Raw genomic sequence first — 14,323 nt, 5'->3', positions numbered from 1 at the left:
GAGTCCTACCATTCACTAGAATTCAAATATGTTAAATGAAATCATCTTCACTTTTTATAGACTTTAATAACTTTTTTTTTGCTTATTTTTTTTGGAACCCTTAGTATCCTCAAAACTAATACCATAGGCTTCCAGACGATGTATATTCACGTTACTAGGTAATATATGTTCAGTTTTTAATTTTTTGTTCTTCTGAGCTAACTTAAATGATGATTTATTTCCATTCTTAAAATCTCTAATATATCTATTAATATTTTCTCTATATGGTGCCAATGCCTTCAAAGATACCCTTCTATTTAACTCCTTATCATCCAATTCTAACAATTCATTCAAAGTAATTCCAAAGTCTTCCTTATCAACTTTGCTATATTTAAATCTTACCCGTAAATCTCCTCCTATTATATCTTCATAGTCTAAACCATAATATTCATCCATCAATTTCTCAACTGCATCAGTCATGCCTCTAGATAGATTTGTTATTCCTTCCGGTAGGTTTGCATGTTTGGGTACTTTATTTTTCTTCAACGGATGTTCATGATTTACAATCTTGCAACACATCTTACAAAGAGTATAATTTTCGCAAGTTGTACAATCAAATTTCTTATTACCTGGTGGTATACCTCGTAGACACTGATCGCATTGCCACCATTCATATTTATCATCCAGATCATCTTCGATACGCTTCTCAAATTCTTTTCCAATATTGTGTTCACTAAAATTTCCTGCAACATTTCGTATCTTAGTTTCCATGGTATTCTTATCATGTTCTTCAATATCACTATTCAGAAGCTCTTCAAGAGATAGGATCTCCTGATTACTATTGTAATCAGAATCAAACAACTTTGCCATTTGTTGATCATGTTTAATTGGATCAAATTCACTTTCCAAATCAAGTACTTCATCAGTAATATTTTTATTATCAGAAATTTCTCTAATTTTCTTAATTTTTTCAAAAATCTCTTGTTTTTTCCAGTTCTTTAGCTGTTTAAGCTCTTCAGCCATAGCTAACTTTTCCTGAGCTTTGCGTTCTTTTTTTTCAAGCCTTTTTTGCTTCCTACGATCATCTACCTTGCGTAGTGAGGGTATATTACGAGTATACCCTTGAATCTGGGTGCCCAAATCTGGCTCTTCATATCTAAAGTTGTATATATGCTCAAATTGTTCAGCTATTTCACAGTATTCTTCATCTTCCTTTTCAATATTAATATCAAATACCTCCTCATTATTTAAACATTCCTTATTATTAAAATCTTTCCATTCTTCTCTTAATATAAAATTCCTCAAAAATTTTTCGTTTTCATCAAGTTCTTCTTCTGGCCCCCAATATCTATTTAGTGTTTCCATAGGATCTTTCACTTCAGTATTTGTAGACACAAAATCTGCAGAATTCATCCCTTCAGACATATCTTTATCTTGTGTACCCTTTCTTTGGACTAATAACTCTTCACTTCCTTCATCTTCATTGTCTAATCCCTTGGCTGCTTCTAGAAAAGCTTGTTTTATCTCTTCTTGTTCTCTATTATACTCCAACTTTCTTACCTTTCGTTGTTTCTCTCCAGATTCATTCATTTCTTCCAATATAGCCTCACGTTCATAATCTTTATATAAGTAAGGTTTCTTCTTTTTATCTATCTTCTCTACTTCTGTAGAATCGTCATCTGAATCTGAAAATATAATATTTTTGTGATCATATATAGATGGATCCCTCTTTTTAATACGGCATAAAGTATCTAATATCTTTATCTGAATATTGGGTTTTAAAAGTTCTCCATATTCATCCTCATCAGATGATGATGTATCTGATTCACTAAAGTCTTCTACAGTTTTAGCTAGCAAATCTTTAGCTTTAGCAAGAGCCTCTTTACGTTTCTTTTCGTCGTACTTTTTTTTATAATCCTCATTTACCTTTAGAGTAGTTAAATTGTCTTCAGAAAAATTTCCAGAATCTAACAAATCCATTATTTAAGACTCTAAAAATTTGAAACAAAATCTTCAAGGTAAAAGTTGACGGTAGCGCCTTTTAAGGCTTTAATATTACATTTGACTTTTAAAGTAGTGAATCTAGATTTTAAAGGGTTGAGTTATGACTTTAAGCAATATTAAGGTTTCTCCCTTAAATAAAGACTGTAGTTTAGATTTTTATGATAGTGAAGTTGGTAAGTTAAGATACTTTTTCATTATTTGCAATATTAAACTTTAATATTACCTCCATCACTTTGAAAATATCTCAGTTAAACGATTTGAACTAACAAAGGAAATTCAGGAAGAGGCTCGACTAATTGTTGATTCAGACAATGATCTAGTACCACTCTTTTGGAGAGGTGAGGAAATCAACATTATATTATCACTCTTCAAACCATATATTAACTTAAACATGTACTTTAGAAAAATATATAAACGAGGCCCCAAAAAACTGGGATAAGTTTTATAAAAGAAATAACTGCAACTTTTTCTTAGATCGTCATTGGATAGATAAGGAATTTAGCGAGCTAATACAACTGGATAAAGGGTTAGATACTACAGAAAAGTATAATGTAGATAATATGTCAAAAATTATTCTAATAGAATTTGGATGTGGTGTTGGGAATTCACTTATTCCACTACTTAATTCTATAGGCAATCTTCATTGTATTGGATTTGACTGCTCAACTAGAGCAATTACATTGCTACAAGAAAGATGGAATGTTACTTGTAATATCTTAACTAAAGATCATTTTACTTGCAAAGGTATATGCCCAATAACACGTAAAGATGACCAATGTCAACGACTAATTGGACATGTTTTTGATATAGTTTTGTGTGACATTCCCCCTAGTATATGTAATGAATGTTCTGCTGATTTTGGATTACTAATTTTTGTACTTTCAGCAATAGCCCCAAAATTTCATCAACAAGTTGTAATAAGATGCTCTAAAGTTTTAAAATCTGGAGCAATTATTCTTTTTAGGGACTATGGGAGATATGATATGGCTCAACTACGTTTTGCAAAGTCCAAGAAATCAAAAATAGACGAAAACTTTTATGTTCGTCATGACGGCACCTTTGCATATTACTTCACTGTTGAAGAAATAAATACCTTGTTTTCAGCAGCAGGATTTAGAACTATCTCAAATGGTTACTGCCTCAGAGAAGTTAGTAATAGGAAAACACAATCAAGTATGCGAAGAATATGGATACAAGCTAAATTCCAGAAACTCTGATATAATCTCACTATACACAAGTACCATTAAGTTTAACTTATTATAAACACTATTTATTGTAACTATATAATGCAAATTGAGATATATTGTAAAATTTTAGTTTGACAATATTCGCAATATCAAGAACTTTAACCACTTTTAAGCCATTACAGCGGCTATTATAAAGTGGCGCTCAATAATGCTACGCCAGCTCTTTGAGAAGTAGAGATAGCTAATTAATACAAAGAGAATACTAAATAGAAGAGATGGATAATAATCAGTCAGAAGGCCCCATACCTGGAAATGAAGGAGTAAGTGATGTGGGAAATCTAGAACAGAAACCAATAATAGATCAAGGGGCTAGTGATGAGAACCAGTATGTAACTGTAAAAGTTCGAAGCCCAGATGGAGAACAAGTTTTATATCGCATCAAGAAAAGAACTCGTCTGCAGAAGTTGATGAATTCCTACTGTCAAAGAACTGGACAGAACGAAAATTCCATCCGGTTTCTATTTGAAGGGGAAAGGCTTAGATCAGAGATGACAGCTGAAGAAGCTGGACTACAAGAAGGAGACTTAATTGATGCTATGATTTCACAAGTAGGAGGTTAAGAATACTATATAAATCCTACATAGTTCTATCTTGCATATTAAGTTTATTTATTTTAGCTTGTGTCCAATCATACAAGTACTCTGCTGCTACTGAAGCTTTGTCATCCAAAGATGGTATTGCTGGATAGGGACCAATGTATACACCTAATATAAATGTATGAGAAAAAATCATTTGGCGAAACAATACACTAGTATCAGAGATAAACATGAATATAGTACTTACTGAGAAAGTCAGCATACTGGTCTAATATCCAAGATCCCTTACCTGGTAACCAGTATGGACTTAGATACAAAGTAGCCTTTTCTTCTGAACATAATGCAGCATAAATAGTTGTTTGAGCACCCTAAGTAGTTAGATATTAAAAATAAATAATGATTAATATTTTTCATGGATATTTAAGTATGTAATATACCTCTAAGATACTTACTTTTTTGATATTCAAAAAGGCGAAGCTAAACAGTTTTAGTATATTAAAGGGGAATTTATTTGGAAATATATTCGTTATAACTGAACCAGGATTAACACATGTGCACCATGTATGGTAAGTATTTAACTGTACTTTCCTTTCACTTGATGGAGTTGAGGGTAACTGAGAAAGACCTAAGGCAGTCCGTCGAAGCTTGAGTGAGTATAAAAGTATAGCTGCTTTAGAAGCACCATAAGACTGTATACTAGGTATTTCTGCATATTTTATTATCTTCTTTAAATTAGAACCAAGTATTCTATGAATAGGAGAACATGTATTAACAACTCGAGATCCTAATGTTGCATTTAACAAAGGAATCAGAGACTCAGTAAGTAGAAAAGTTCCAATGTAGTTAGTCTGAAAAACATAACTTAAAGATAAATCTGAAGAAATTTGATTATTTAAACCAATTCCAGCATTATTGATTAGAATATCTAGACGATCATAATCGTAAATAAATCTCTTCACAAATGATTTAATTGTATCAGCGTTAGCCAAATCTATATACATATATTTTGCATATCCATAGGTATTCCCCCTTAGCGTATTAATGGAAAATGCTGTAATTACTCCCTGCTCTTTATTATTATCTGCTATAATGACACTTGCTCCATAAGCTACAAGGACTGTGGATATTTCTTTGCCTATACCACTAGCTCCTCCGGTAACTATGCAGACTTTCCCTGTCAAATCTTTCTCTGGAATTTGTACAGTCCTTAGACAAATTCCGGTAACCTTTTTAACGAAATATTTTAACCAAGTAAATGGTAATACTTTAGACAATAGACAAATAAACAGTATATATATATATCCTATTATAACTTGAGAAATTAGCCACCATAAGAATGCAATTCCCAGTATAAATGAGATATTAATGTAGAATAAACTTTCACATATATAATACCTGAAGTATTGATACAAATCACTCATAGGAAATCTCCAAAAGTAAGATAAACTTTACCAGAAATAAGCCAACATTACATTTAATAGTCTAAGCGGGTACTAAATCTAAATAAGTATACTTTTGTACAATTATATTCTTCTTATCAACAAAGAGGAGTAGAGAATTAGAGATCTTATAAATAATAGTACAAATATTAAATAACTGAATATCTATGTCTGTTCTGAGAAGAAAAGAGAAATTATGTGTGAAGATATATAATAAATACAAGTTAGTTTAAATATTTATATATATATATATATATATAAGTTTAAGATAGGAAATAATTCTAGGACTTATGTAAAGTATCATATAAACTACAATACCCTTGTTCTAAGATCATCGAGCTTTTTAAAGATTTCCTGTATAGAGATATCCAATGAGGATGCAATGCGAGCTTGCACATCACTGCTATATGATGTAAACGTTTCGCACAAGTCCCCGTCAATAACATTTAATACAGGTGCATAATATGATCTAAACATCAAGTGATCTCTCGACATTAGTGATGGACTTTCATTGCGAAGAAGTAGTTCCAATTTGCATAATAGGTCTACGTCATCTTTATTTGTAATAGGAGTAAGAGTGCCAATACTACCAAGTATTGTTCCAAAGATCAAAGTCTCTACTCCAAGAGGGGATAGTTGGTTTTTGTGAATACAAGTAACCAGGTCTCCTACATGGAAATGAGCAACTGGATTAATTTGATAAGGTTTCATGTAACTTGATGTATTCGTTTGACTATTAAAGTTTGATGTAAAGTCGTAATTGCTAGATGCTTCTGTAGGTACCCTACAGACAATAAGATTGTCGAATTTGTCACTCGTAATTACTGTATGGTAGTCTAGAATTTCACAAGCCGATGTTAACCAACGAGGCATAATATCATTAGCTATAATAGAAAGCCTATTTTGAACTGAATGATATTTAAAGATAATAACGCCATGGCGAATGTCTCCAGCAAAAATACGATCATTTATAACCTTTAACCAAACTAAAACTTCTGGTATATTTCGATATTCACACTTTTTTAAAAGTTTCTTTTTTCCTAAGGAATATATACGAAGAGTTTTATTAATTGATACTAGTAAGCGACCTCTCCAGCCTATCATACATGTTGCAACATTTTCAATTGGTGTAACATGAACTAACTTAAGATTAAAGTTGGTATCATAATTGTAAACTTTAATAGTAGCTCCTAAAGTACTACTATTTTCATTGTACTCTTTTCTAAGTTTCATCCCATAAGTTGTTCCGACAACTAGACAAGGTAGGTCCATTTCATCAAATTTGCAAACGCATGCTGAAATGCAACCTTCATTCACATCTAAATATAATAACTGTTCTGTAGTTTTAGTTGTAGAATTCACAACTCTAATACATGATCCCCATATACCATCCCCAGCTAAAAAGCTACCCACTTCACTTTCTGGAAGTAAAGCATTATCACTTCCTGGAATACCCAGTATTTTATCTATAGAATCTTCTTGCTTAGCAGAGTTTGTAGTATCATCAACATCCATTACCCCTTCATCAGCCGTATTTATTGTAGAATGACTACTTAATTCATGTTTAACCTCAGTTAATACTTCATTCTTAGTGCCTATTTCTTCAAGACTTTTATTATCATCATCATACATCTTCTGTAGAGCCTCAATTATCTCTTTCTTTGTATTGTAATCGAAGGCATTATGATCAGTCTCAATAATTGCTATCATTTGGCTTTTTGGAATATCCAAAATACCTGAAACCATCAAAGTTTCCAAGCCACAGAATAGTTGTGGAGGTGGTAGAAATAACAACTTTCTGGGAGTATAGTTTAATTTTATTATTGAGTGGGTGAATGTACCACTATCGTCATATAAAACTTGAAATATTACAAGGGTTGTACCTGAAACAGCTACAAAACCATTTTTGAACTGTTTTGTATGAAAAGGTGCCACAGTATCTAGAGTTCTATATTGAATAGGTATATAATTCAAACTCCTACCATTATGATTCACAATCCAAGGTCTGTTTGCCATACAAAAAGTACTCAATTTATTGTATTCACCAATACCAACTCGTACCATCTTGATACTTTTGCCTCCTAAAAATCTACTTCTATTATCACTTAATGTTCCATTTAATTCATCAACTATACAGCACAACAATACTCCATTATTCAATCCAATTAACAAGTATAAGGAGTCATTCAGTCCTGGTTTATATAAAACAATATTTTCAGGAATACTAGATGCATTCGGCATCACTTGTGTGGATGTCTGTTTGAGTTTCTTATCAGCAGTATTTATCCAATAAACACGTACTGAATTATCAGTAGATGTCCCTACTGCAACATATTCACGACACAATTTAGTAGGATATATTAACTGTTGTATAGAAATGCAAATAATGTCATATGAAACTTCACGATGGCACAATTCTGTTAGACCCATAATAGAATTTGTAGTACCAGATATTAAGTCTATAGTGTTCATTTCCAAAATAACAATATAACCACCAGAAAGTGCCAGTGATATCTGACGTCCATTGGAATCAGCTGCTACAATATGACGACCATCTGGAGCTTTCCACTCATAAATTTTCTCTTCTGTTATTAGCTTAACATAAGTCTCTAAGATCTGCAAATATGAATTCTTCAACTCCATTGATGATGCATATATTGTACTCTCAGAAAGTGTAAATGGAGAATCACTTATTTCTTCTACTTGTTCTCCAACAGATAATACTAATGTTCTATCTATAAATGAGATAATAATGAAACTGTGATAATTCCCTTCATCTTCTAATGTTTCTGATGTTTCTTTATTTAAAATATATGAGGTACCTCCTTTTTTCAGTGTCCATATAAAACGTGGTCTACCAGGTAAAGGTGTCTCAGCCATTTCTTCCACGGCTTTACCGTAGGTACAAATTCTTAGGGTTGATCTTGGGCCTCTACCACAAGCAACATAGATTTGTGGACCAAATTCTCCTGAACTATCTGCTATTTTCATGTCTATAATTGGACTTAAGGAGTGCATTATATCTACCTTTCGTATACAATGACAATTTCTTGGGCGAAAAAAAACCTTTTCATAGCTGTTTATCGTATTACCAGCTAGGACAGATATAGATGATGAATAGGAATCATTTTCATCATCTCCTAGCGTTAAAAATTGGTAATTTGAATGATTCCCAAACTCGTGAGCTGCAAATAAAAACCCCGATCTTAAAACTAGCATAGAATTACATAAAGGAATAGTATCATAGTAATATATTTTTATTTTATTTACTATACCTTCATTGTGCATAAATTGAACTCGATAAATATCTCCACATTCTGACTGAATCAAAATAAAAAAAAACTTCCGTAGCTTGTGTAAAGCTGAACTAACTATTGCTGTACCAGCATCATTTGGAGCTCCAAATCTTTGTGGATACGAGCAAAATAGTACGGTATGATCAATATTATAGTAATATAGACCTTTTTGGTCGCATACAAGTACACCACCAGGACCCTCTGAACCACCAGGAACAGATAACACTAAATGAGATGTTAAAGATATATTAAATGCACTTTTTCTAATCACATGATTCAAGCCCAAATCTACCTCCCAAAATATCAATTGACGTTGAGTACAATCATCTATTTGAGTATCATAGGCTTGTTCTATTGTTGCAAACATTGGATTGTCATATCCAACATCTACTGCAACTAAAGAAAAACAAATCATATTACTTTTGTGTACTTCAATTGGTGATGATATATTAATAGATTTTGTGTCTTTATTCTCAAAATTTAGTGTATATACGAACTTCTGTCTCTCAATTGCAGATATCATGATGCTTCTACCTCCTGGATCAACTCCTAAATATTGTCCTGGAACAATTCTCCTGCACCCAGATTTACCATAAGGCTCTGAATGTAATTGTACAAATAGCTTGTTTTCTTTCTTATATTCCAACAGTACAATATTCCCACTATCACTAGTTGCTACAATGAAGTCCCTTGATGATCCAATTAAACGGAAATTTGCTATACATCGTATTAAGCTAAACACCTCCATCCTACATACACTTCCAATACGACCCGTTGATGTATCAATTTGCAATAATTCTAAAGATCGACCTCTATTTACAACTACTTCATGAGCTCTAGCAGCACTATAACTTCCCTGAATTGCACCTAGTATAGCACCTTGAGGTTCCAATGTCAACGAGTAAAAATAGGGCATATTTAAATCACCTAATAGGCTGCTTAATTAATTTGGAAATTCGCCACTATATCTTCTCTTTCGTGAAGTAAGTCCTAGAGATTCGTCTGTATCTGCCTTATACTGGATCCTTCAATAATAGGAGATAGTACTACCTGCCTTATTAACACTGGGTACCGTCTCAAGGCGGTAAAATGAAAATGCCTTCACACTAAAATCTTGATCTGTAATACTATAAATATCATAATTGGCATGCCAATATCATTTCTAAAGTTTATCAGAAATATCACAAATATATGTTGAGTTATTATATACTATTATTGTTCATTTATTTAAACTTAATTGTTTATAAACATTCATTTCAAAATGTCAGATATTTATAGACTAAAATTTTAGTTAATAATTTTCTTGCCAAATTACATGCATTTATTTTGTCCCAATTAATATTTAGTACTGTAAAGGGTTACAGATATTACATATATGAAAATATTTAAAAGCAGTAGGTTCATAATAAATATCATGTCCCAATATCTATCTAGTTATCTAAAGAAAAATCCTCAAAGTTAGATAATTTGAAGAATCTCTTCTGTAGAAACTTAGTAAAATTGGATAACACTAAATACAACAAGAGAAATAAATATACCGAGGAATAGACACATTCAAATTAAAAGTTTCAAGCTTAAGAAGGTATTAGATAAAGGCAAATATTAATTTATCTGACGAACTAGGAATTGATTTACTTAAATAAGAGGAATAGTTCACTAATGTTAATCTTGGATATTTCTTGATCAAAATTCTATTACAGTTCGATAAATAATAAAGAAAATATTAATAATAAAAACACATTTTGAACAAATTGTTTAAGTCTAAAAATCATTAAAATATATTTTTTTTTTTTGCTATTTAGAGATATATTGAATATTTTAATAAAATAAATGATCCTCGTACATGAGCTTAAAAACAAAAAAAAAAAGAAAAAGCGAAATTAGTAGCACAGACAATGAATATTAAATACAAAACTCCAAATTTACTAACTTTGTTGTTACTGGTTTGCTTCATAACTGTTTCAAGACATAACAGCCACGGAGTATCTAAATATATGGGCACTTCTATTAGTCTACTTAGATATAAAGACAATATGGATTACTACGAATTTAGTGAAAATATACCAAAAGATATTGAATACAATTATATTTTAGTTGGAGGAGGAGTATCAGCCCTTATATCAGCAAGAAGTATTTTGGAAAGTCTTAATAACGAAAAAATAAATATTTTGCTTGTTGAGAGAGGATCGAAATACATACAAAATAATTCGGATAATAAATATAATCCACTTGAGCAATTATCAGAGGATATAATAACAAGTGATGGATTTGTTATTAAACAGTCTAAAGTGGAAGGTGGAGTAACAAGTTATGGTAGTGTGCCTTTTATCCCAGAAGATCCTGTGGAAGGTAATTACTATAATAGCATAGAAAGTCACTGGGATAAGCAAAGGCTTCAAGAAGCATATGAATATGTTAAAAGTGTGGGAGATCTTGTACAACCAAATATTCAAACTTCATGGGTAATATCTCTAGAGCGTGCATTTAATGAAAGTAGAACATTTCCTATAGATTATGATAGATATCAGGTTCATCACAATAAACTATATTATCCAACGAATGAAAATCAGATTTTAAAAGACCAAGAGTATTTAGATCAAAGTTCATCTCATTTAGTTCCTCACACCTTTGTAACATATGGATTTAGACGTGGTAGTAGTAGAAGAAGTGCAACTAATTTGCTCAACGCTAAGTATTTATATAACCAAGGAATAACATTGTACAAAAAGTACAATTTCACTGTAGAAGAAGTAGAACTAGTAGAATTGAAGAATAAACTGAATGATAACGATAAAAACTCGTCTTTTTTTGCTAAGTGTATACTTGGACGAGAGTCTTCTAGTAGTAGGAAAATAGTCAAGTACTGCGTTAAAGATACTACTGGGCGTATCATCCTTGCTGCAGGAGCAATAAATACACCAATAATATTACAAAAAAGTGGAATAGGGTCGGCTGAGATGGTGAGGAGTGCTAATCCAAGATTACAAAGTCCATTAATCAGAAATGAGCATATAGGAAAGAATCTAAAAGACCATCCCGCACTTCATGTTTTTGGAGTATTTAGAAGTATTGAACTACCACAGAAATATTTACCAAGTTCTGATGCACTATTCTCTACCAAGTCATTTGGATCAGAGTGTGTTAGGACTTCTGACAAAGACGATATTTTTCATGGATGTAAAACAGTAGCTATATCAGAGTTTGAAGGTTTTAATAAAATGGATCTTTTGCATAGAAAAAACATAAATTATGAAGGAAATAATTATAAAGATAATTTCATCCAAATAGCAGAGCAATGTAATTCATTGATTAGAGGTGTTTCAATATATGCTGCAGAGCCCTATAGTAGGGGTGAAGTTGTGTGGGATGCAATGTTTGGAAAGCCAATTGTCCACCTTGGACTTTTAGACGACCTGAGAGATATACAAACAATGGAAGCTGCATATAGACGTATTCTCCGTATATTTAGATCTGCAAGTATTACTTCACTTTTGCTATCAAAACCTGTTCCAAATTCTAATAAGAATGAAAGTTTAATAGAAACTAACTTTTTTGATAATTCTAGAAGCATTTCTAATTTATTTAATTTTACAAAATCTGAAAATAACTATAGAAATGATGGTAACAAAAAAATATTTCATCAGAATCAAATGAGAACCATTTATGATATCTGTAGTTTGGTTATTAATAATGCTGCTAGCGAAAGAAAAAGTGCAATAATGAGACTTAGTGAAACATTTAGATCAGAACAGTTCAAAAGTTCCTCAAATTTATCTAGAAATTTAACACATAATGCAGGAATTCTAAATAGGGGGACTAGATTCTTCAACAATTCGAAAACAGAAAAGCAGTACTATGAACCGAGTTTGGAAGATCATCTCCCTCTTTTAATACCTTCAGTACCTCAACATCCGGAGGAAATGAGGCAATTTGTCATTGATCAGATCACTCCTAGTAATCATTTCACAGGAACTACAGCTATAAACTTAGTTGTTGACCCTGAATGTTTTAATGTGAAGGGTGTGCGTAATCTACATATACTTGATAGTGGTATATTAAGCAGGCCGACGCATGCTCATCCAGTAGCAACAACAATGGTTCTTAGTAGGTACGCAATGGTCAATATTTTAGGTAGTGAACCAAATTGCAAACTTGAGTTACAAAGTAATCAGGGCGACGTACACCACATTAATGCTGTAGAAAAGAATGTAGATGCAAATACAACTTTATATAGCTAATAAGAGAGATATTCCACACTGTTGAAATGCAAATATATACAGCGCGTATATCAGGTCAATTTTTTATAATTTATTACATGTATGAGACTACCAAACAAATTTAATTTTCATATAATTCAAAGTGAAAAGTCAGGTATTACTAAGCTAGGAATAGAACTCTCGTTGATTGGGTATGCCAGATAATGATTGTATTGAGGAATTAGGTGGAGTACCGGATGATCCTTGAGGGTGACTTGGTGAACCAGATGTTGTGCGATATGCCGCCATATCAACGAGATATTTCTGTTTGACATCCTGTGCTTTACGTTCCCAGGGTGCCCTTTCAATTTCAGGGAGATTCTTCCACATTTCAGCTAGATCCTTTATTTGAAGAGATCTACTCGGATCCTTTTCTCGCACCTTTTGCCTTATGTGTTCACACCACAGAGTATAAGCATTATGAGGTCTCTTGGGTTTATTCGGATCCTCTAATGGTTGCCTTTGTATGGGTCTCTTAAGTTGCTTTTGTTGATGCAAAACTTTAGGCCTCCATTGTGTTCCTGTTCTTTGTGAAACTCTAAGAGCTAAATCTACACTAAAGTCTGCAATTTCGCATATAATATCAACTAATAAGTTGGATGTAGGTTCATATTGTCCCTGTGAAACTATAATATTTGTCGCTGATTGTTGGTTACCTCCATGTCCCTGGGATGGAACATGAGAAGCTGTTGGAGATTGACCTCCTGGGCCATGGTTAGATCTGGGGGGAACCATCCCCGGACTTGTATTACTTGAGCTTCCTTGCATAACTGACCCTAGCTGCATAGGAGAACCCATTGGAGGTGAAGTTAACACTGACATACCTGCTCCTGATACTGTACGATGTTGCATCTGAGGATGGTCATGCCCCTGTAGGGGTGATAGCGTATGATGATGTGGTTTATGCTCCAGTTTTGCAAAGTCTAGTTTCAAAAAGTTATTTGAGCTTTGTTACTTGATATCCAGGAAATTTAGTATGAAAGATAAAGATACAATGATTATTTCCCCAATATATCTTATGCCCAAATTCCTGAAAATTTTATACCCTAACAAGCCCAGTTTTTAGCAGATCAAGTAACAGTCAAATATTTGCAATTTTAAATAATTGCACCAATAACTTTTAGTCATTGATACGTCTATTGGAGACGGTACATGGGAACCGCCACTGTATTAGGTAGATTACTGATTTCCAAGTAGAAGTACTCATACGAATTTGTTGCAATGGATTTTAGCTGAACATTGGAGTTCATATATTATTAGATACAATCTTAGCATAATTAAGAATTTACCTGCTTATTTCCTACATAATCGTTTAAAAAAAAAGAGAGGAGATCGAAATATTAGCTATTAAAATTATTTTGTAGATGCACTTTTTGGACATTTACCTTAAGCACGTGCACATAGTGGTAATCTTAATTATTGCTTGCAAGGAGTAACATACTATTCTTCTCTAGCTTCATAAAATTTCCCAATATTTCATCATAAATATTTATATAGAAATTCCAGCATTATGACCGCTAGATTCACCTAGGCGCCCTGCATCTATCCTGCATTTTAAATGCAACT

General features: G+C 32.5%; 7 protein-coding genes across 7 annotated transcripts, besides 4 other annotated features; 3 read left to right on the top strand and 4 right to left on the bottom strand.

Annotated features, from left to right (window-relative positions):
• Positions 1-63: 63 nt before the first annotated feature.
• Positions 64-1,959, bottom strand: CMU_041640 (Krr1 family protein; the record flags this gene model as incomplete). Its single annotated transcript, XM_002139405.1, has 1 exon — positions 64-1,959. One exon carries the CDS (start codon positions 1,957-1,959, stop codon positions 64-66), a length of 1,896 nt encoding a protein of 631 aa, XP_002139441.1.
• A 124-nt stretch (positions 1,960-2,083) lies between these two features.
• On the top strand, positions 2,084-3,200 carry CMU_041630 (uncharacterized protein; the record flags this gene model as incomplete). The annotated part of the gene is made up of 2 exons (XM_002139404.1): positions 2,084-2,156; positions 2,386-3,200. The coding sequence occupies 2 exons, from the start codon at positions 2,084-2,086 to the stop codon at positions 3,198-3,200; spliced, it is 888 nt and encodes a 295-aa protein (XP_002139440.1).
• Positions 3,201-3,445: 245 nt separating this feature from the next.
• On the top strand, positions 3,446-3,790 carry CMU_041620 (ubiquitin family protein; the record flags this gene model as incomplete). Its single annotated transcript, XM_002139403.1, has 1 exon — positions 3,446-3,790. The coding sequence occupies one exon, from the start codon at positions 3,446-3,448 to the stop codon at positions 3,788-3,790; it is 345 nt and encodes a 114-aa protein (XP_002139439.1).
• Positions 3,791-3,806: 16 nt separating this feature from the next.
• Positions 3,807-5,187, bottom strand: CMU_041610 (oxidoreductase, short chain dehydrogenase/reductase family protein; the record flags this gene model as incomplete). Its single annotated transcript, XM_002139402.1, has 3 exons — positions 3,807-3,934; positions 4,014-4,134; positions 4,219-5,187. The coding sequence occupies 3 exons, from the start codon at positions 5,185-5,187 to the stop codon at positions 3,807-3,809; spliced, it is 1,218 nt and encodes a 405-aa protein (XP_002139438.1).
• Positions 4,147-4,177: a sequence feature (AT_rich).
• A 251-nt stretch (positions 5,188-5,438) lies between the features above and the next one.
• Positions 5,439-5,465: a microsatellite.
• A 49-nt stretch (positions 5,466-5,514) lies between these two features.
• CMU_041600 (spliceosomal protein SAP 130, putative) lies at positions 5,515-9,417 on the bottom strand (the record flags this gene model as incomplete). Its single annotated transcript, XM_002139401.1, has 1 exon — positions 5,515-9,417. The coding sequence occupies one exon, from the start codon at positions 9,415-9,417 to the stop codon at positions 5,515-5,517; it is 3,903 nt and encodes a 1,300-aa protein (XP_002139437.1).
• Positions 8,453-8,474: a sequence feature (AT_rich).
• Positions 9,418-10,205: 788 nt separating the features above from the next.
• Positions 10,206-10,333: a sequence feature (AT_rich).
• Positions 10,334-10,396: 63 nt separating this feature from the next.
• Positions 10,397-12,739, top strand: CMU_041590 (uncharacterized protein; the record flags this gene model as incomplete). Its single annotated transcript, XM_002139400.1, has 1 exon — positions 10,397-12,739. The coding sequence occupies one exon, from the start codon at positions 10,397-10,399 to the stop codon at positions 12,737-12,739; it is 2,343 nt and encodes a 780-aa protein (XP_002139436.1).
• A 144-nt stretch (positions 12,740-12,883) lies between these two features.
• CMU_041580 (HMG box family protein) lies at positions 12,884-13,609 on the bottom strand (the record flags this gene model as incomplete). Its single annotated transcript, XM_002139399.1, has 1 exon — positions 12,884-13,609. The coding sequence occupies one exon, from the start codon at positions 13,607-13,609 to the stop codon at positions 12,884-12,886; it is 726 nt and encodes a 241-aa protein (XP_002139435.1).
• Between the last annotated feature and the right edge of the window lie 714 nt (positions 13,610-14,323).

The sequence above is a fragment of the Cryptosporidium muris genome, genomic scaffold (genome assembly GCF_000006515.1).
Source record: "Cryptosporidium muris RN66 scf_1106632373453 genomic scaffold, whole genome shotgun sequence".
Lineage (NCBI taxonomy): Eukaryota > Apicomplexa > Conoidasida > Eucoccidiorida > Cryptosporidiidae > Cryptosporidium > Cryptosporidium muris.
This window is presented reverse-complemented; position numbering and strand designations above follow the sequence as displayed.